Source organism: Amphiura filiformis, chromosome 6 (genome assembly GCF_039555335.1).
Source record: "Amphiura filiformis chromosome 6, Afil_fr2py, whole genome shotgun sequence".
In the NCBI taxonomy this organism is placed as follows: domain Eukaryota; kingdom Metazoa; phylum Echinodermata; class Ophiuroidea; order Amphilepidida; family Amphiuridae; genus Amphiura; species Amphiura filiformis.
This window is the reverse complement of record NC_092633.1, coordinates 5393454-5415736: the sequence shown is the minus strand read 5'-3', so window position 1 is coordinate 5415736 and position 22283 is coordinate 5393454. Positions and strand designations below refer to the sequence as shown.

Here is a 22283-nt window from a genome sequence, read left to right as displayed (position 1 = left end):
GCACCAGGCAACCTGTAGTGGGCTCCTTCAGCATCTCGCATAATGGAGGATGTGGTTACTCTATGCTTGCTTACCTCTAATCTCTCCAGATTTTCTAACAGATTTTCAAATGAGGTGATATCTTGTAATTGGACCCTATCAGTCCTGTCTGCACCAGGCAACCTGTAATGGGCTCCTTCAGCATCTCGCATAATGGAAGATGTGGTTACTCTATGCTTGCTTACCTCTAATCTCTCCAGATTTTCCAATAGATTTTCAAATGAGGTGATATCTTGTAATTGGACCCTATCAGTACAGTCCGCACCAGGCAACCTGTAATGGGCTCCTTCAGCATCTCGCATAATGGAGGATGTGGTTACTCTATGCTTGCTTACCTCTAATCTCTCCAGATTTTCTAACAGATTTTCAAATGAGGTGATATCTTGTAATTGGACCCTATCAGTCCTGTCTGCACCAGGCAACCTGTAATGGGCTCCTTCAGCATCTCGCATAATGGAAGATGTGGTTACTCTATGCTTGCTTACCTCTAATCTCTCCAGATTTTCTAACAGATTTTCAAATGAGGTGATATCTTGTAATTGGACCCTATCAGTACAATCCGCACCAGGCAACCTGTAATGGGCTCCTTCAGCATCTCACATAATGGACGATGTGGTTACTCTATGCTTGCTTACCTCTAATCTCTCCAGATTTTCCAATAGATTTTCAAATGAGGAGATATCTTGTAATTGGACCGTATCAGTCCTGTCTGCACCAGGCAACCTGTAATGGGCTCCTTCAGCATCTCGCATAATGGAGGATGTGGTTACTCTATGCTTGCTTACCTCTAATCTCTCCAGATTTTCCAATAGATTTTCATATGAGGAGATATCTTGTAATTGGACCGTATCAGTCCTGTCTGCACCAGGCAACCTGTAATGGGCTCCTTCAGCATCTCGCATAATGGACGATGTGGTTACTCTATGCTTGCTTACCTCTAATCTCTCCAGATTTTCCAAGAGATTTTCAAATGAGGAGATATCTTGTAATTGGACCCTATCAGTCCTGTCTGCACCAGGCAACCTGTAGTGAGCTCCTTCAGCATCTCGCATAATGGACGATGTGGTTACTCTATGCTTGCTTACCTCTAATCTCTCCAGATTTTCTAACAGATTTTCAAAGGAGGAGATATCTTGTAATTGGACCCTATCAGTCCTGTCTGCACCAGGCAACCTGTAGTGAGCTCCTTCAGCATCTCGCATAATGGAGGATGTGGTTACTCTATGCTTGCTTACCTCTAATCTCTCCAGATTTCCCAAGAGATTTTCAAATGAGGAGATATCTTGTAATTGGACCCTATCAGTCATGTCTGCACCAGGCAACCTGTAGTGGGCTCCTTCAGCATCTCGCATAATGGACGATGTGCTTACTCTATGCTTGCTTACCTCTAATCTCTCCAGATTTTCCAAGAGATTTTCAAATGAGGAGATATCTTGTAATTGGACCCTATCAGTCATGTCTGCACCAGGCAACCTGTAGTGGGCTCCTTCAGCATCTCGCATAATGGAGGATGTAGTTACTCTATGCTTGCTTACCTCTAATCTCTCCAGATTTTCCAATAGATTTTCAAATGAGGAGATATCTTGTAATTGGGCCCTATCAGTCCTGTCTGCACCAGGCAACCTGTAGTGGGCTCCTTCAGCATCTCGCATAATGGAGGATGTCGTTACTCTATGCTTGCTTACCTCTAATCTCTCCAGATTTTCCAATAGATTTTCAAATGAGGAGATATCTTGTAATTGGACCATATCAGTCATGTCTGCACCAGGCAACCTGTAGTGGGCTCCTTCAGCATCTCGCATAATGGACGATGTGGTTACTCTATGCTTGCTTACCTCTAATCTCTCCAGATTTTCCAAGAGATTTTCAAATGAGGAGATATCTTGTAATTGGACCCTATCAGTCATGTCTGCACCAGGCAACCTGTAGTGGGCTCCTTCAGCATCTCGCATAATGGAGGATGTCACATTACTCTATGCTTGCTTACCTCTAATCTCTCCAGATTTTCCAATAGATTTTCAAATGAGGAGATATCTTGTAATTGGACCATATCAGTCATGTCTGCACCAGGCAACCTGTAGTGGGCTCCTTCAGCATCTCGCATAATGGACGATGTGGTTACTCTATGCTTGCTTACCTCTAATCTCTCCAGATTTTCCAAGAGATTTTCAAATGAGGAGATCTCTCGTAATTGGACCCTATCAGTCATGTCTGCACCAGGCAACCTGTAGTGGGCTCCTTCAGCATCTCGCATAATGGACGATGTGGTTACTCTATGCTTGCTTACCTCTAATCTCTCCAGATTTTCCAAGAGATTTTCAAATGAGGAGATATCTTGTAATTGGACCCTATCAGTCCTGTCTGCACCAGGCAACCTGTAGTGGGCTCCTTCAGCATCTCGCATAATGGACGATGTGGTTACTCTATGCTTGCTTACCTCTAATCTCTCTAGATTTCCCAATAGATTTTCATATGAGGAGATATCTTGTAATTGGACCCTATCAGTCCTGTCTGCACCAGGCAACCTGTAATGGGCTCCTTCAGCATCTCGCATAATGGAGGATGTAGTTACTCTATGCTTGCTTACCTCTAATCTCTCCAGATTTTCCAAGAGATTTTCAAAGGAGGAGATATCTTGTAATTGGACCCTATCAGTCCTGTCTGCACCAGGCAACCTGTAGTGGGCTCCTTCAGCATCTCGCATAATGGAGGATGTGGTTACTCTATGCTTGCTTACCTCTAATCTCTCCAGATTTTCTAACAGATTTTCAAATGAGGTGATATCTTGTAATTGGACCCTATCAGTCCTGTCTGCACCAGGCAACCTGTAATGGGCTCCTTCAGCATCTCGCATAATGGACGATGTGGTTACTCTATGCTTGCTTACCTCTAATCTCTCCAGATTTTCCAATAGATTTTCAAATGAGGTGATATCTTGTAATTGGACCCTATCAGTACAGTCCGCACCAGGCAACCTGTAATGGGCTCCTTCAGCATCTCGCATAATGGAGGATGTGGTTACTCTATGCTTGCTTACCTCTAATCTCTCCAGATTTTCTAACAGATTTTCAAATGAGGTGATATCTTGTAATTGGACCCTATCAGTCCTGTCTGCACCAGGCAACCTGTAATGGGCTCCTTCAGCATCTCGCATAATGGAAGATGTGGTTACTCTATGCTTGCTTACCTCTAATCTCTCCAGATTTTCTAACAGATTTTCAAATGAGGTGATATCTTGTAATTGGACCCTATCAGTACAGTCCGCACCAGGCAACCTGTAATGGGCTCCTTCAGCATCTCACATAATGGACGATGTGGTTACTCTATGCTTGCTTACCTCTAATCTCTCCAGATTTTCCAATAGATTTTCAAAGGAGGAGATATCTTGTAATTGGACCGTATCAGTCCTGTCTGCACCAGGCAACCTGTAATGGGCTCCTTCAGCATCTCGCATAATGGAGGATGTGGTTACTCTATGCTTGCTTACCTCTAATCTCTCCAGATTTTCCAATAGATTTTCATATGAGGAGATATCTTGTAATTGGACCGTATCAGTCCTGTCTGCACCAGGCAACCTGTAATGGGCTCCTTCAGCATCTCGCATAATGGACGATGTGGTTACTCTATGCTTGCTTACCTCTAATCTCTCCAGATTTTCTAACAGATTTTCAAAGGAGGAGATATCTTGTAATTGGACCCTATCAGTCCTGTCTGCACCAGGCAACCTGTAGTGAGCTCCTTCAGCATCTCGCATAATGGAGGATGTGGTTACTCTATGCTTGCTTACCTCTAATCTCTCCAGATTTTCTAACAGATTTTCAAATGAGGAGATATCTTGTAATTGGACCGTATCAGTCCTGTCTGCACCAGGCAACCTGTAATGGGCTCCTTCAGCATCTCGCATAATGGACGATGTGGTTACTCTATGCTTGCTTACCTCTAATCTCTCCAGATTTTCCAATAGATTTTCATATGAGGAGATATCTTGTAATTGGACCCTATCAGTCCTGTCTGCACCAGGCAACCTGTAATGGGCTCCTTCAGCATCTCGCATAATGGAGGATGTGGTTACTCTATGCTTGCTTACCTCTAATCTCTCCAGATTTTCCAAGAGATTTTCAAATGAGGAGATATCTTGTAATTGGACCCTATCAGTCCTGTCTGCACCAGGCAACCTGTAGTGGGCTCCTTCAGCATCTCGCATAATGGAGGATGTGGTTACTCTATGCTTGCTTACCTCTAATCTCTCCAGATTTTCCAAGAGATTTTCAAATGAGGAGATATCTTGTAATTGGACCCTATCAGTCCTGTCTGCACCAGGCAACCTGTAGTGGGCTCCTTCAGCATCTCGCATAATGGACGATGTGGTTACTCTATGCTTGCTTACCTCTAATCTCTCCAGATTTCCCAATAGATTTTCATATGAGGAGATATCTTGTAATTGGACCCTATCAGTCCTGTCTGCACCAGGCAACCTGTAATGGGCTCCTTCAGCATCTCGCATAATGGAGGATGTAGTTACTCTATGCTTGCTTACCTCTAATCTCTCCAGATTTTCCAAGAGATTTTCAAAGGAGGAGATATCTTGTAATTGGACCCTATCAGTCCTGTCTGCACCAGGCAACCTGTAGTGGGCTCCTTCAGCATCTCGCATAATGGAGGATGTGGTTACTCTATGCTTGCTTACCTCTAATCTCTCCAGATTTTCTAACAGATTTTCAAATGAGGTGATATCTTGTAATTGGACCCTATCAGTCCTGTCTGCACCAGGCAACCTGTAATGGGCTCCTTCAGCATCTCGCATAATGGAAGATGTGGTTACTCTATGCTTGCTTACCTCTAATCTCTCCAGATTTTCCAATAGATTTTCAAATGAGGTGATATCTTGTAATTGGACCCTATCAGTACAGTCCGCACCAGGCAACCTGTAATGGGCTCCTTCAGCATCTCGCATAATGGAGGATGTGGTTACTCTATGCTTGCTTACCTCTAATCTCTCCAGATTTTCTAACAGATTTTCAAATGAGGTGATATCTTGTAATTGGACCCTATCAGTCCTGTCTGCACCAGGCAACCTGTAATGGGCTCCTTCAGCATCTCGCATAATGGAAGATGTGGTTACTCTATGCTTGCTTACCTCTAATCTCTCCAGATTTTCTAACAGATTTTCAAATGAGGTGATATCTTGTAATTGGACCCTATCAGTACAGTCCGCACCAGGCAACCTGTAATGGGCTCCTTCAGCATCTCACATAATGGACGATCTGGTTACTCTATGCTTGCTTACCTCTAATCTCTCCAGATTTTCCAATAGATTTTCAAAGGAGGAGATATCTTGTAATTGGACCGTATCAGTCCTGTCTGCACCAGGCAACCTGTAATGGGCTCCTTCAGCATCTCGCATAATGGAGGATGTGGTTACTCTATGCTTGCTTACCTCTAATCTCTCCAGATTTTCCAATAGATTTTCATATGAGGAGATATCTTGTAATTGGACCGTATCAGTCCTGTCTGCACCAGGCAACCTGTAATGGGCTCCTTCAGCATCTCGCATAATGGACGATGTGGTTACTCTATGCTTGCTTACCTCTAATCTCTCCAGATTTTCTAACAGATTTTCAAAGGAGGAGATATCTTGTAATTGGACCCTATCAGTCCTGTCTGCACCAGGCAACCTGTAGTGAGCTCCTTCAGCATCTCGCATAATGGAGGATGTGGTTACTCTATGCTTGCTTACCTCTAATCTCTCCAGATTTTCTAACAGATTTTCAAATGAGGAGATATCTTGTAATTGGACCGTGATCAGTCCTGTCTGCACCAGGCAACCTGTAATGGGCTCCTTCAGCATCTCGCATAATGGACGATGTGGTTACTCTATGCTTGCTTACCTCTAATCTCTCCAGATTTTCCAATAGATTTTCATATGAGGAGATATCTTGTAATTGGACCCTATCAGTCCTGTCTGCACCAGGCAACCTGTAGTGAGCTCCTTCAGCATCTCGCATAATGGAGGATGTGGTTACTCTATGCTTGCTTACCTCTAATCTCTCCAGATTTTCCAAGAGATTTTCAAATGAGGAGATATCTTGTAATTGGACCCTATCAGTCCTGTCTGCACCAGGCAACCTGTAGTGGGCTCCTTCAGCATCTCGCATAATGGAGGATGTGGTTACTCTATGCTTGCTTACCTCTAATCTCTCCAGATTTTCCAAGAGATTTTCAAATGAGGAGATATCTTGTAATTGGACCCTATCAGTCCTGTCTGCACCAGGCAACCTGTAGTGGGCTCCTTCAGCATCTCGCATAATGGACGATGTGGTTACTCTTGGTACAAGTTCCATGCGCTTTCTTTTGCTAACCTGTTGATGTACATAATATCAATGAGAATGTTTATTCTAGGCCTACTGCTCAAAAGTGAATGTCCTTTTTTGGTGTCCAATGTTGTTATGTGAAGTCCTGCAGGGGGAGATGTCACGTCAAACTTAACAACAATCATATTCAAACTCTATGCATTTAAGAACCGTGAAAGACGGGTGATCTTCTGGTATCAATGAGATACGTCATCAAATTATTAACAATCCTCTGCAGACTCTTTTACACAAATAGACGCATGCACCACTGATTGATTTGTCTAATTTTTGTGAACAAAATTCCCCACTTACTGGTCCTTTTTCTGTCAAAGTCTCATGAAGCCTGTCTGTTACAGATTCAGCTTGTCTGCCAGCTGCTGCAATCCTGTCCTTAGCTGCCTGTACTAGTGCGGCCCATTTCCTGTCAATCTGTCTGAAGTACACCCTCTGTGTGCTAGGGACAGCTAATGAGACTAGATGGGGTTTATATAGCTTGTAAACTGAGAGTAGAGCTGTGATGTGGGATTGTATACCCTGTAGAGATTACAAGCGTATTAAAATACATCATACAAAAATAGATGATGGCCAAATGAGTCTCACTACCTGTGACAGTTCACCTAACATTGGTCCTCTGTAGGCCAAAATGAGTCTTATAATAGAAAAGACCTCTAATTTTAAGCCATTGTCCCTTTGACTGACCCAGAGCTTTGTTGGAGCTGAGCCTAGAATTTCTACCTGATTTGGACGAATACTATACACAAGACTGAATGGCAAATTTGTGACACAGTTGGTGTTAAAACAAGAACAAATTAAACAAACAAACAAACAAACACATGTCCAGTATTGCGAACACAATCAATCACCTGCCATTGTGATCAACTTGTGTACCTTGTTTGCCTACATGTATGATGAAATAGTATACAAGATATTTAAAGTCATGGGACATTAGATATTCAGTATTTGATATATAGGCCTGCCATTTAAAATTCTGACCTAAAGTTTGTGTAACACGTCAAACAACGAATAACGTCTACTCGTGTTTGCTGATAAAGACTACTGCTAAGCATTCTTCTTACCACTCTTCTCTGAAGATCCAGAAGTCTTCGTACTCTGAAACCAACCACATCTTCTTTCCTTGTGAGTAGGTACAACAGATGACAGACAAGTGGACACTAGAAATAGAAAATCAAGAAAACATTGTAACCTCATTTGGAATTCACACTCCCTGTGTAAAAGGCCATATGTTCCATAGGGGGTGTATGGATTTCAACTGGAATAGCACAGTAGATAATCCGCCAGGATAAAACATTGCCAAGTCCCAGTAGGTATTATATAGTGTCAGAATATGTATACACATTCTGTAACACTGTGTAATTGACTGATTTGGATTTGGACACAAGTGCACCTGTACGAGATGAGTGGAAAAGGGGTGTAAGAAACAGCCTCAAATAACTAATTGATTAAAAATATTTCAAAAGAAAATGGAGAATAAACTGAGGGTGAAATATTCTAATTTAACTTTGGAATCAATTGAAATATGTATGGTGGACTTACCATCATGTCGTTTTCTATAAACTGGAAGATAATGCCATATAAGGCATGAAGTCTGGTTCTACTCTCAATCAGATCATAAGTGAGGATTATCCATTTGAGTAGCAATGTCTGTAGGATTAATGTTTAAAATAGATATTATGATGATAGTTTTGAATAAAAATTTACAGTACCATACTTTGCAATTCTGCAGTTGTGGAACAAACTGTTTTATAATAAAGCATCAGTGTACATGTATGTGTTATATGGATATGGAAACAAAGTTTTTAAAACCATGAACTGTACTGAAACATTGATGTTCTGATGTTATCATACTCAAAATAATCACAAATAAATCATAAAATATTAACATCAAATTTCACAAATATATTTGAAAATGTTTTCACTTAAGTTCCACTTGCGTGATAGGGATCTTATGTGGTTTATCACCACTGCACCATAGGCCACTGTGTTGTAATTTTGTTCTGGTACACCACAACTTAATTCAAATTTGACAATATTTCTGCTAATCTCAGAGGTATAAAAATCTCAACTTTTTTTGAGAAAAGTGGGCGGATGAGGCTTTGGATCAGGAAATGCCACTTTAACACCCTCTCACTAAAGCGGTTCCATTGGTATGTATAGTGAATGCAGATAAATGTGAACTAGTTGATAAATGGGCTCTACCAAGAAGAGCATATTATTTTATCGAGTTACAATGTAGCTCAATTGGTAAGGCTAGATTCTGATGCGTGACAGTACAAGGTCAAACTCTGTCAGTGTCATAATTCTGTTTTCTTGGAAAAATTGAGCTAGCCTGAAATTCCTGTGGACAAGTAAATTATGGTCCTGCTACTTGTTCCAATCTAGTGAATCTACCGGTATGAACCTCGGGGAGCTGATCCCAGCTGTGATGGTTATTCTATAAGTAGGTTGATTAGGATTCTACACCAGCCTGCATAGAGCTACATCCCGGAATGATGTTTAATGGGTCAGATGGGTGTGTCTTGGGGCATAGTGGGCAGACACATTCTGTAAAGTGCAATGATCTTATGTAATTGCGTTATACATGTACGTACATCTATGGCTTATATTGTTGTCAAGTCTGCCTACCTGTAGTGCACTTGATGGTTTATTGGTACACATCCATGATATAGCCGATACGACTGCATCTTCAGGGATAACACTCTCTGGGATTAGACACTTGACCAAGCGGGAATTGACTGAGCCAGCTGTAAAAGAGACGACAAAATCACATGGGAATTAACGTACCAGAAATGAATGAACATTTACAGACTTTCCAATTGAGTATGAACCTGAAATAAATTGGTCAAGCTAAAAACACAATTTAACCCAGCAAAAGTGTAAACAAGTTTATTTAAATTTATTAAGGTAAACTTGGACACTACACCCTTACAGCAAAATAGCTCCTGTGTCAACTGTCAAATCAATCAAGACTATTCATTTAAATCTTTTAATCATAACAACGAAAAGGATTTTTACACCTATTTTAAGAGTCTAGTATGAATTTGAACAATTTTTATGTTTTACTTTATTTTTTGAAAATTCCATAAATTTTGACAGTTTGAATTTTTGTTTAGCCCACAGGAAGGTGCTATGATTACCAAACATTCAGTAGTGGTACATAAACTAATTTCTCTCGACAGGATTTTTGGAAAATAATTTGTTCTAATTTTGTTATTTTCGCACACTGTAACTTGAAATAGAAACACTTAATTGAACCAGGCAGATGACGCGGATACATCATTGTTAATCGGTGATGAACAGCGAAACATGATTGAATCCCTAAATGAATACAATTTTTATACATGCCATACATACAGAAATGTGAAATTTGGAAGTCAATCTCTCCCTACCCCTATCTAGTTCCAGTAACTTTAACCATAGACTCTATGTCCGTAGATGTCATTATGTTTATGATAAAGACTGAAGATCCACCTAGCTTAAGAATCAAACAGTACAAAAAATGTATTTAACAGAAACTAGACTTACAGAAACGTGAACTTGAAGCAACCTGAACAAGTTGTTGGATGTGTTGAGCACTAAGACCTGATGATTGACTTGCTTCCTCCAATCTTGTTAGTGCCAGTGACAGCGGTAAATTGCCCCGAACTTTGGTGCTTGATGAGACTGAAAAGAAGTGATGACAGAAAATTTTTTTAGCCTCATACAAGCGTCAATTTGAAGCTTGAACCTACCCAACTCAAGCCTCGACATATTATCAACATCGATTCGATGCAGATGATTGAGGTCATACTTTTGTTGACCTCAATCATTGACATCGATAATATGCCATTATGCCGATGCTTGAGTTCAAGCTTCAAATTGACGCTTGCATAAGTGAAGTCTGTCACCCTGTCTCATGACTAGCATTTAACATACTGCACTTACCGTTGAGTTGACTCAATTTGACTGACTGACGGATTGAGCCCGGCCCACCATATGAGTTTGGGCACTGTTTTTTTTGGACAATTTGTTCATTATTCTGGCACTTTGCTGTGCTAAAAAAGTTGCACCTAAATTTCAATTAATTTGCAGACAAATTTGTAGTAATACATGTAGTAAAGAAACTTTTTGACACAGTCTAATAATATGTAGTTCACATTGATGTAACATGTAGTTTGACATTTCCACCTCAAGTGTACTAAATGCATTGGAGTTGGGTAAATTGAGCTTTGTTTATGCCAGCAAGCAGTATCAACAGTCAAGATGAGAAATGTTGTCTTGAGTAAACAAATGATACTCATCAACTAAGAAACTGTTTAAAATGTACATGTACAGTAATTTTTTTTAATTCTTTCAAATTCCATGTACATTGTATGCTGGTGATCAATGGGTCAACAGTTGATCAGCAATGTACCGCACGCTGCAAGACTTCAGGTCCGTAAATGTCATTACAGTAAAATTCATATAAGTATTTTTTCTACCAAACTGCAACATCGTCAACATGCGTGTAGCATCCATGTAGTGTACTAAGCGTGTACGCAATGTAAGGCGCATGTATGCTTTCTTCTGTACTGTGATATATTCATGTACCCGCGCATGTTTATCGCAGTATGTTTATGAAGACTGTCCATGTGTCTGAAGACTGAAGTCTTGCAGTATTCAGTAATAAACTCTCTAGTGATGCAGATACATGTATTCTGACCGTTACCTAACGCCAGTTACCCGACCTTCTCGCCGCTGCAACTCCAGAAGTTTTATCCAACACCAGACCAGACTCCATAGTCACAAGTATTCATTCTTCCCACGAACAATACCCCAGTGGAATAACCTCAAAGAAAACATAATTCAAGCTCCAAGTAACCAAGCATTCAAAGCACACCTACAGGCTCAGTAACCACGCTTAATCCCCGCACAAGCTTGGCTGTCATACCCAGACGTTCTGGGTCCTGCCAATATCAGAGTTGAAGTTGAAGTTGAAGTTGCTTTTATCTCTAATTGGAGCATAAATTAGTCCCAAACAAAAATGTTTGGTAGACTCATAACGGTGCGATCTTACCTTTCCGATGTTGATTAAGATACTTCTTGCATCGATCCGAGATGCGGAAAAAACCAATAGTCATTTTGTCCCACATAAATGAATAAATAACAAAACCCCCGATCCCCGAGTGGACTCACCCATTCGGTGACGCCACACCGATAATCACCCCTTATCCGACTTGGGCAGCCCCTACTCGCCAAACTTGTAGGGGCGGGGTCGGGATAATCAACATCGGAAAGGTAAGATCGCACGGTTATGAGTCTACCAAACATTTTTGTTTGGGACTAGACTCAGTACACCGGTCGATCTTACCGCTTCGATGTTGATTAAGATACTTCTTGCATCAACATCTGAAAGATCGATCTAGCAAGTAACCGACGGATGGAGGTACAAGATTGGCCAGCATCTGATAAGGATCGGAGAGTGGGTAGCATGGTAATCGCGAGGTCAAACTATTTCCCCCCCTCACGGCCGGAAACAGAAAGACTACGTGAACAGATTAAAAACCCTGAACTGAAAGTTCAGTGGTTAAGAATAGAAACACTGGTTCTTACCATGTTGGAATTCTGATTGTCCATAAAACACCTGATACCCAACCACCATATTATCTCCGCAGAATAGCCCTGGAGAACTTATCGCCTGGTCGTTGGTTTTCGTTTTTGTAGTAAACCGTGGAAAAGGACGACGGGTTCTTCCAAGACACAGCCTGACAAATCTCTTCTATGGGGACCCCCTATGGTAGGCCCACGAAGATGAGATAGATCTGGTTGAGTGGGCCTTGGGGCGCAGCGTCTTTTGCCGCCCCGAGTCCACCAACACCTGGACCAGCCACCGTGCCAGAGTCTGTTTAGCGGCTGGACCGTGCGGTTCTGCGTGAGTGATAAATAAGCGGTCATGAGCCCCTCTTAAGGTTTGTGTTCGGCCAAGGTAGTGCTGTAGCGCCCTCACCGGGCACCACAACCTGTCTTCAGCTATTGACGAACCCTGCCCAATACTGGGGAGGAAGAGGGGCGAGTGTCGGAATGTACTTCGCTCATTTTTTGCAAGGAAATCCGGGCGAAGAAACAGCGTCGCTCCGTTGTTAGTACATACGGAGGCTGACTTCGAGACTGCGTGCAACTCTGAGCAGCGCCGTCCCGAAGCCAACGCCAGAAGAAAGGCCGCCTTAAGAGTGCGTATTTAAGGGTCGCTTTTGACAGGGGCTCAAAAGGGGACCCTTAATATACTCCAAGACTGTGTTGAGGTCCCATGGAGGGACCACCTTCCTTTTCGGCGTGGCGCCGTTGAACATACCGTCGAGAAGAAGACTTAGGGACCCATCTGAATTGATAGTCGACCGTCTTCAAATCCCGATGAATCGAGAGAATGGCTGACTTATAGTTGGCTATCGTTGCCTGCTGAAGTCCTGACCTGAACTTTTCTGTCAGAAAATCTGCCACTAGAGGCACAGGGGCTCTAGTGGGAGATGTATTTCTCTCATTGCACCATGCGTAGTAGGGAGCCAAACGCTGACTATACGTACGGAGGGTAGACGCTCGTCTACCCCCGGCGATGAGAGAAGCAGCTTCTGATGAAAAGCCTCCCTCCGCCGCACGTTCCCTGATAAGGGCCATGCAGCTAACTGCAGGTGCTCTAGTGGTAGACTTGGTACCTCTCCTCCGGGCATCCGGAGTAGATTTGGTAACTCGGGGAGTACTCGCGGCTGTGCCGCTAGTAGATCCACCATCGGTCGAAACCACAGGTGTTTCGCCAGAACGGTGCTATCAGAATGACGTTGCAATCCTCCTCCCGATCTTGGTCACTACCCTTGCGAGCAGTGAGATCGGGGGGAAAGCGTAAGCAGTCATTCCTCCCCAGTCTACGGACAGAGCGTCCACGGCGAATGCCTGTGGGTCTGCGACCCTCGAGCAGTACACCGGCAGCTGATGATTGCGATGAGATGCGAACAAATCTATCGAGGGGTGGTACATCACCCGAAGATCGTCTGGGCGACCTGCGGAGCAAGGGACCATTCTGTAGGTCCCGACACCTTTCCTCGTGACAGATCGTCCCGCGAGGATGTTGGTGACTCCGCTATGTGCATCGCTCTCAACGTAATCTGCCTGGCCTTGCACCACCCTATCAGGCGTGAGTGCGTGCAGGCACAACCGTGGTGACCTGGTGCCCCTTGTCTGTTGAGGTAGGCTACACGGTTGTGTTGTCCGTTTGGACAACGATATGAGATCCACGATCACCTTCTCGAAATGCTGGAGAGTTCTCTCCACTGCCCAAAGTTCGAGAAGGTTGATATGGAACTCCGTCTCCGTGGCCGACCATAGGCCCGAGACTGAGTCCCCGTGGATGTGGCCCCCCCAGCCCAGCTTTGACGCGTCGGTCGTCACCACGTGACGCACCGCTGGTGCAGGGAACCTGACACCTTGAGTCAAATTGGGCTGATGGGTCCACCCCCAGAGCTCCTCTCGCGCGCCCTCCGACATCGGAACCGCGAGGGATATTGGGTGACGACTGGGCCTGTAAAAGGCTAGAAGGTGTAGTTGTATAGGCCTCATGTGAAAGCGGCAGTGCGGTGCGAGGTCTACCATACTGGCCATAAGGCCCAAAACCTTCATCCATGCCCCAGCGGGTACTCCCTCTGACTCGGCCAAGAGTCGGGCACACCTCGCCATGTTCGTCACCCTCTCGGGTGAGGGCGCCGCGATCCCCTCCTTGAGGTTGATCTGGGCCCCTAAGAATAGTGGTGTCTGCGTCGGGACCAAATTGGATTTCTTGACGTTGATCAGAAATCCCAGGTCCCGCACCGTACGGACTACCAACTCCACGAGACACTGTGTCTCCAGTGGGGTGCGTCCGTAAATGAACCAATCGTCCAGGTAGCAACACATGTTGACTCCCCTGCGCTTCAGGTACGCTGCCACCGCCTGACCAGGAGTGTAAACACTCTGGGGAGGTGGACAAGCGAATGGCAGGCATCGAAACTGGTAAGTTTGACCCTGTACCTTGAAGCGTAGAAACCTCTGATCTTGAGGTGCGATCGGAACATGCAGATATGCGTCCGAGAGATCTAGCGATGCCGCCCACATACCCTTGATGGGGCAGGCTAGCACCGAAGCGAGAGTCTCCATTCTGAACCTCTTGGGCCTGATGAACTCGTTCAACGGCTTGAGGTTCAGAATGGGCCTCAGTCGCCGGTCTTCTTTGGAGCCAGAAAAAAGTGCTCCAAAACCCCTTGGTGAAAGGGGGTAGACCGGGACAATCGCTTGCTTCGTGAGAAGCTGAGTGACCTCTGATAGTAGTGCCCGACGCTGGGCGCCGTCAGGCGGCACTACCGTGGACCTCTGAATCGTGCAGGCGCACGAGGGGTGGCTGGTAAATTCCAGCCTGTAACCCCCACTGACCACTGACAATACCCAGGCGCCCGGTGAGATGGCATGCCATCTCTGGGCGTAATGCACAGCGGCCGCCCACAGGGGAATCCCCTGTGGAAGTCCAAACCTGCCGGCATGGACTGTCGACCGCCGTGCCCTCAGGACCGATCTGGTTTCCCACCCTTAGAAGAACGGCTCTTCTTAGGGGGGCTTGCCATCGATCCAGAACTACTCTTGCGCTTCCCAGATTTTTTGGGAGGTGCTGGAGTAGCCTCGGCTCGGGTGTAGTCTGTGGTGCTGGCCCTGCTGAAGCGGAGCTGGCGCTGAAGAACGCTTAGAAGACTTCTTCTTCTTGTGCTTCTTCTTCGCCTTACTGCCCTTCCCCTTGGTCTGGGCAGCCTCTGACTTCTTCAGAGTGCTCTCATTGGTGGCCTTCTTTGCCCGGTCCTCCACCGAAGCTAAAAGGCCTGTCCAAAGAGTAGCCCCTGTCCCACCGAGTCAGACTTCTTCATTGCTTCAGCAAAGTCGGAGCCGTAAGTTGACTGGAGGGACAGACAGGCATTCTCCGGCGGCGAGATGACATCCTATGGGCTAGGCCCATAGAACTCTCGTTGAGGTTAGCTGTTAGCACCGCTAACAGATTAACCTCGCGGAAGAGTTCGGACGTTGCCCGTGGTCGTTCGCTACCTTCCTACCGAGGTGCTCGGCAAGCGTGGTAGCGACGCTAGAGACTCTGATAAGCGGCGTGCTCGCTTATCGATGAGCTTTAGCTCCTCCTCCCACTGGGGAGAAGCGACCCGGCGCCTTGGCCGCTAGCGGCAGGCGCTGGCAACGTCTGGATCCATGTCAGGGACCCTGAGGTAGGTTTCAGTAGTCCTCCTGCGAAACACGCAGTGGAAGCGTGCAAGCACGCCGGCGTCGAAGCTCCAGCGAGCCTGACAGCCCCACTGAAACCTACCCTTGAGGTCCGCCGGGAATGCAAGTGCAGGCGACCCTTGTGTGGACGCGCTAGCTGGGCATCCTACTGAAAAGATGCCCTGGTCCTCCTGAACGGACTCCTCCTGAGAGAAAGCCAGGCCCAAACCTTGGGCCACACGGCTCATCACCTCAGCGGTGTCCGCAGGTAGACCATTGCTAGCGAGTTCCTCACGGGGAAGCGGGGGAAGGATACCTGCAGCTAGCTGCACAGTCTCATCAGACTGTGAGTCGCTACTGGTGTCATCTTCCGACTCCTTTCCTCGCCTTCAGACTCTGACTCACTCTCTGATGAGGAAGAGATCTGACGACGGGCATCTGAAGGTGGACAGGAGGTGTCGCCACCGTGTGGCTAGCCAACTGAACACCAGCAGAAGAGGGAGTACTCCCGCTAGACCCCGAGATGCTAGCTATAGCACCCGGGATCCGTGACGCTCTCGCTGCTGTCGCCCTAGCCATAGCAGTGTGCGGCCTACCCTGAGCTGTATCAGGGTTAGCCACTCGCCGCCGGGTTGGGTAACAACTGGTGGTACTGCTTGCCCAACGCTAGGCGGCACTTGCCACGGTGCTAGACCGTGGAAGAAACCACCCTGCGGCGGATACCACGGGACATACCCTGTCGATAGCTGACCCTGAAAGGATCCGCCACCAGGGAAACCCCATGGAACGGCAGTACCAGTACCGCCTCCCCCTGTTGCCACAGAGACTGTGGTAACCAGGACCAGTACTCGCGGTACCTGCGTGGTTGTAGCGTAGGTGCCCGGTAGGGCTCCGGCTGCGTACCACTGTACCCATGCCTCACAGCGTTCCCGCTAGAGGATCAAGCCGTGTGTATGGGTACCCGCTATACTGGCTGTCCCTTGGCTAAAAGGAGCTTGCCTAGTATCACGGGTAGCTGAGCGTGTATACCCTCGATCAGTCACCTCGCTACCTGAATAGGCAGTATCAATCAATGGAGCCTTGCTCCGCTGAATAGATAGTGATCGATCATAAGAGGGTAATTGACCCATTGACTGTAATGGATCACCCACGCTCTGCTGGCTCTCGAGGACATAAGTGGGTTGTTGATCAGCCAGGCTGTTCAAACTACCTACCCTAACCTCTTGAGCCTCGCCCAAGGTCGCTGTGTGTGGCGGACCACTCACGGCAGCTATGGGTGCGTGCATAGTGGCTACCACTGAAGTCAAGCCGTAGCTCGTCTCGGTAGCTGCCACTGTTTGCACTTGGGTCGCTGTCCCGTGAGAGACTGCGAGCCCAACCCGGTATAGCCGCTAGCCAGTCCCGGAGGACAGCCGGCAGCCATTCCAAGGCCCAGGGAATCACTCGGCGGTCCCACCATGGAACGCTGCCGTGTGACAACCCCAGTTGGTTCTGCTAAGACTACACCCGAAGCGTTAGCCCCGGTATCGTCTCTGCTAAACCCATGCACGTTTTCATTCGACCCTTGCGGGGAACGAAAAGCGTGCTGCGTGCCGTGGAGCAACCCAGGCAAGCCCGGGGTTCCACTGGCACGCTGCGTGCTACAGACCGGCCGAGGCAAGTCCGCTGCACGCTGTATGCTAGGATTCAACCCAGGCAAGCCGGGTACCCTTGGCATACTGTCCGTCGCGGCTACTTCGCGGGTGCTAGACCCGCTGTTCGCCAGCAATAGAGCGGGTGTCCACCTGCAAGAAACTCGCTAGAGATCTCACTGGTAGACTGGTACTCGCCTGTTAGGGCAAGTACCGCCCTGCTGCCTGCTACTAGCTTAGACGTAAAGTCAGTGCTTTCGCTGGCTGCTAGGCCTTCGGGCTCGCTAGCAGTCCCCGGAGGGTCCGCCTGCTTGCCCGGGACCGGAGCCCCAGAGGTTACCTTAGCGTGGCCCTTGCCGGCCTCGCTGGTACCTACCATATCAATCTTGCCTGTAGGCTTCTGTTTCTTAGTCTTCGTCTTCTGTCTGTGTCGAAGGCCTAAACGAGCGCGACTTTCTGCATCGTCGGAGTGGATGTCCGGTAAGGCTATGCAAAAGGAAGCACACTGAATTTGGTTTAGAGCAATCCCTGTGGGAGTAGCAGAGTGGATGCGGGTCCCACTCTGGCACAAGGAAGGGCATGATTGACAAGGCCTAGACATTGTAGTAATCGGGAGCGTACAGCACTACCCCCGAACACAAGCTCAAGCCCAATAAACAGACCCACACGCACAGTGGCTGGCGCTGATGTAGTGGTATGATATAAATATATATATACAAAGGGATGAAAAACTGAAAACCTTTTGGGAAGATTTGTCAGGCTGGTCCCTTCTGGAACCCACGAACTCTTAGCAGTAACTCGTCATCAGGCGCGTACTGAAAGATATAACGATAGAGCACACCATAAACATAGCGATAATCACTCACCATACATGTATACACAGTACTGTACAAACATCTATTGTAACTTACTAGTCTGTTATAGTTGTTTTACGTGAGAACAAAAATAAAATGGCGTCCTAAGGGCGACCATTTTGAAAGCGTGTGTCTCGTATATGAACGGAAACACACATGCAAGCTAAGTTTTTGGATCGTTTTTGTCACTTTTCTAGCGAAAAATGTCGTCAAAACTATCTCCCTAGCGACTATACTGGTTGGTTTTTACCTCAGTGTAACAAACAAACTGTATATCTCGTCCTTTGGTTCGTAATGATACTTAGCGTTGGTAACGAAAAATCCACACGTCTATCTCATCTAGAAACCAAGGAGGATAAGGGTGATTATCGGTGTGACGTCACCGAATGGGTGAGTCCACTCGGGGATCGGGGGTTTTTGTTATTTATTCATTTATGTGGGACAAAATGACTATTGGTTTTTTCCGCATCTCGGGATCGATGCAAGAAGTATCTTAATCAACATCGGAAACGGTAAGATCGACCGGTGTACTGAGTCTATCTAGATCCCAATATTGTACTTTTGTAGGAAATATTGAAACGGAAGTGCCTTGGCCTACAAATTATGGACTAAAAACATGGGGCAGCGTGATAGTCCCAAACTTAGGATCATTTAAGGGGTGGGGTATGAACGTTTGGACAGTATTTATTTTGGGACATCAGAGCACATCAGACATATATCGAATTGCATTCTGAATACGAAGAATGTCATTCTGATATCAAATAATTTTGATTTTTGAAATTGCAATTTAATACACATTTTATGGCAAATCATTAAAATTGATATTTTTGATATTTAACAGTACTTGAAGTAAACTTTATCAATTTGATGATTTATACTTAAAGTGTATGTAGGTGGGATGAAAAGCCGACGATTTCGTATTGAAGATATGGATTTTTTCCCCAAAACACCACAAAAAAATAGGTCTTTTGGAAAAAAAATCCATATCTTCAATATGAAAGGTCAAAATTTTCAATTGACCATCGGCTTTTCCTCCCTGCTACATACACTTTAAGAACATATCATTAGATTTATATAATTTACTTCGAGGACTGTTAAATATCAAAAATTTGAAAAATATCACATTTTTATAATTTGTCATAAAATTTGTATTATATCGTGAATTTCAAAAAATGAAAATTATTTGATATCAGAAAGACATGCTTCGTATTCAGAATGCAATTCGATACATCTGAGGTGCTCTCATGTCCCACAAAAAATACTGTCGAAACGCCATAAACGCTCATTCTAGATCCCTTAAGATAAATGTTCGGATCATAAATATATGCAAAAAGGGTGGAGGGATTACACTTTTCTGAAAATTGTGATACAAATTTGATTGGTTTTCCGTAACCCCATATCCTACAGCAGTGGTTCATACCTCATTTTAAGCCTAATTTTATACTCGTTCAAGCTACAGAAGCATATAATTATACATTGTTCAGTAAAAAATTCACATCAGTTGAAATGAAAAATGCCAGGGGTGGAGGAGCAGGCGGATGTGGAGCAGGCAGATGCGGGAGTGTGCAATAGGGCAGATGTGAAAATTCACATGTCAGCATGTCAAAACTGCTGGTTACTTTTTCAAATCTAGTTAGGGTATAATGTATTGACAGCTTTGAATGTTGAATTTGTACAACTAAAACAATTACTGACTACTTAAGGTGGTACTACACCCCCTGATAAATTTTGTGACTAATTTTGCATTTTGTTCAAAAAGTAACTACAAAATTACTATATTTTGATACACACTGGTAACAAAAGTTATGTATATTATTGGGGCAAGGAATCCAATATACTTTACCAAAATTTCAGCGATTTAAGACAAAGGGTTCATATGTTAAGAAATGAGGTACATTCTAGCGGTACAATGTACCTCTTTTCTTATCACAAATAAAGTACCGCTTGTCTTGAGTCACTGAAATTCCAGTGTAGTAACTTGATTCCTAGTACCCCTATAATTTACATAACTTTTGTTACCAATGTGTTATTATTTTTGAGAAAAATGCAAAAATAGTCACAAATTTATCAAGGGGTGTAGTACCACCTTAAATGGTTATATGTTCCATTTTTTTTTCATTTTTAATGAAATCCTAGTTGAATTTCAGTATTTTAGCAACATGCTAATGTACATTTCTCTTCTTGATATTCATTTCCTCAATAATAGAATAACCGTCTCGCTAATTACTCGTAAAAAGGTCATTGACCTTCACAATGTAAAATAACATACATAGAATTATTTTAAATAGTTCATTTGAAGCATTAATGTATTGAGACCATATCCTCCAAATCTGATGACATTCTTGCATAAAATAAAAATTTTACAGTCATTTTTGTAATTGAGGTCCGATTTGAGAAAAACGCATTTGAAAATTGAGATTTACATAGACGCCTGTGTATTAATTAATTAGTAATTAAGCATTATCTCAAAAATTAAGCATGTGATAAGGTTAAAAATTGTGTTAATTATTAGAGGTTTTCAATATGTACAACATATCAAAAAATAAATTTTTTGTCATTTTTGACCATGTAATGGAAATTGTACCCAACTTATGACATGCGACCAGTCGTTAATTATGAAAATGATTGTAGGTTTGAGTGTTTTGCCATGGATTGTGAATGTGAAATAATTAATTTAGGAAACTAAAATTAAAGAAATCAGACCAATAAATACGAGTCATGACAATATCTATAGATAAAATATCGGAGTATCGGACTCTATCGCCGATCTCTCAAATTCTGTCGGTCCGTGCCACGTCACTTCCGGTTGATGATGCGACTCACGGTCGAGTGAAAACATTCGATTTTTGTTGATGATTTCTGTCATTGGTGTTATGTAAATTTCGATCGCAAATAGTCAGTGGAATCAAACAACCGTTTCTAAGTCTTCAGAGTGGAAGAAACTTACTTGATTTACCGTTTATATACTGACAAACTTAAAATTAAATTCAATGGTCGAGTGTTGTTTTTTCCGAAATTGAGGGTCACTCCAGCAACATCGCTATGTAGCCTCCTTCACAGCCGGTTTCTGTTGTTCACAACAAACCGTGAGCCACATGCAGTTTGGGCCCGAGACTAGAGATAGCCCGGATGTCCGACCGACAGAATACATTTATAAAAATTACTACTAAAGGCCTATGCTACTTGATGATTACAGATTAGAGAATTATAATCATGACAAACTAATGAGATAAATTAAAAGAAATTAATCATGATTTATGTTTATTGATGATGCGTATTTACTTTATCTGATGGAAATTCAAAAATTATACAAAAGCCAAAACCTTATCAAGCCATAAACGAGCTAAATCAAGAAATGCATGAATGGTAAGCTTACCATTTGTAAAATATTTTACAGCATCATTGACTTCGTACTGTGCCTTCCCTGAATTTTTTCTGCTACTGCTGCTGGTAGTGGTATTACCTCCTGATGTTATATTCAGCTGAGCTGACACCTCATTAGATTCAGACCGACGACGTGCAACTTTAGTCCTCACCATTTTAATCAAATTTAAATTAAAATGGCTATCAACAAAGTCAAAAAGTCTATGATTGTAACGATTCCGAATTTGGCAACCTTACAGCTCTCGACTGCCTGAAGAATGTAAACAAACCATTATCAACGGTAATCCATAATTTTAAGATCAAAATTGACTAAATAGATAATAATCTCTATTAATTAATGTTAAATAACGTAATGTTATATTTGTCATCAGAAGTTACATATTCGAAGAATTGATAAAAAACAGCATAAAAATATTTCTCTGCCGCCGTAGTTTGAAGAAATCTCGCAAATCTTCGTTTTTTCTCGTTTTGTCGGTATTGTACGGTATACCATGGGGACATACGAACTTTTTATTTTTGCAGGCCCTGATTTTTGTCGGGGGGGGGGGGGGCTTAACTTTTGAAGTGATGAGATATGCCCGTCAATAGAGCCCCCTTTTTTGAAGTCGAATATACCAGATGACCCTCTTTTTTTAAGTCATACCCGCTGGCCTTTTTTTTCTTTTTCTTTTTTTTTTTTTTTATAGGTGTACGGTAGCTATCTTATTTCAACATTTTGTATTGTAAATTTGGGAAATTTGGAATAAGAAATAGAATTGCTCCATTTTTTT

The 22283-nt window shown here is 44.0% G+C and overlaps 1 protein-coding gene across 1 annotated transcript in view; it reads right to left on the bottom strand.

Annotated features, from left to right (window-relative positions):
* Nucleotides 1–21953, bottom strand: part of LOC140154864 (centromere protein I-like) — a 39347-nt gene extending 17394 nt beyond the window's left edge. The window contains exons 1-7 of the mRNA XM_072177514.1: nucleotides 21506–21953; nucleotides 9933–10070; nucleotides 9033–9151; nucleotides 7944–8051; nucleotides 7466–7561; nucleotides 6702–6923; nucleotides 6228–6398 (exon numbers count right to left, since the gene is read on the bottom strand). Coding sequence (XP_072033615.1) covers nucleotides 6228–6398; nucleotides 6702–6923; nucleotides 7466–7561; nucleotides 7944–8051; nucleotides 9033–9151; nucleotides 9933–10070; nucleotides 21506–21668 — 1017 coding nt within the window. The 5' untranslated portion in view covers nucleotides 21669–21953. The remainder of the gene's footprint in view (nucleotides 1–6227; nucleotides 6399–6701; nucleotides 6924–7465; nucleotides 7562–7943; nucleotides 8052–9032; nucleotides 9152–9932; nucleotides 10071–21505) is intronic.
* Nucleotides 21954–22283: the final 330 nt, after the last annotated feature.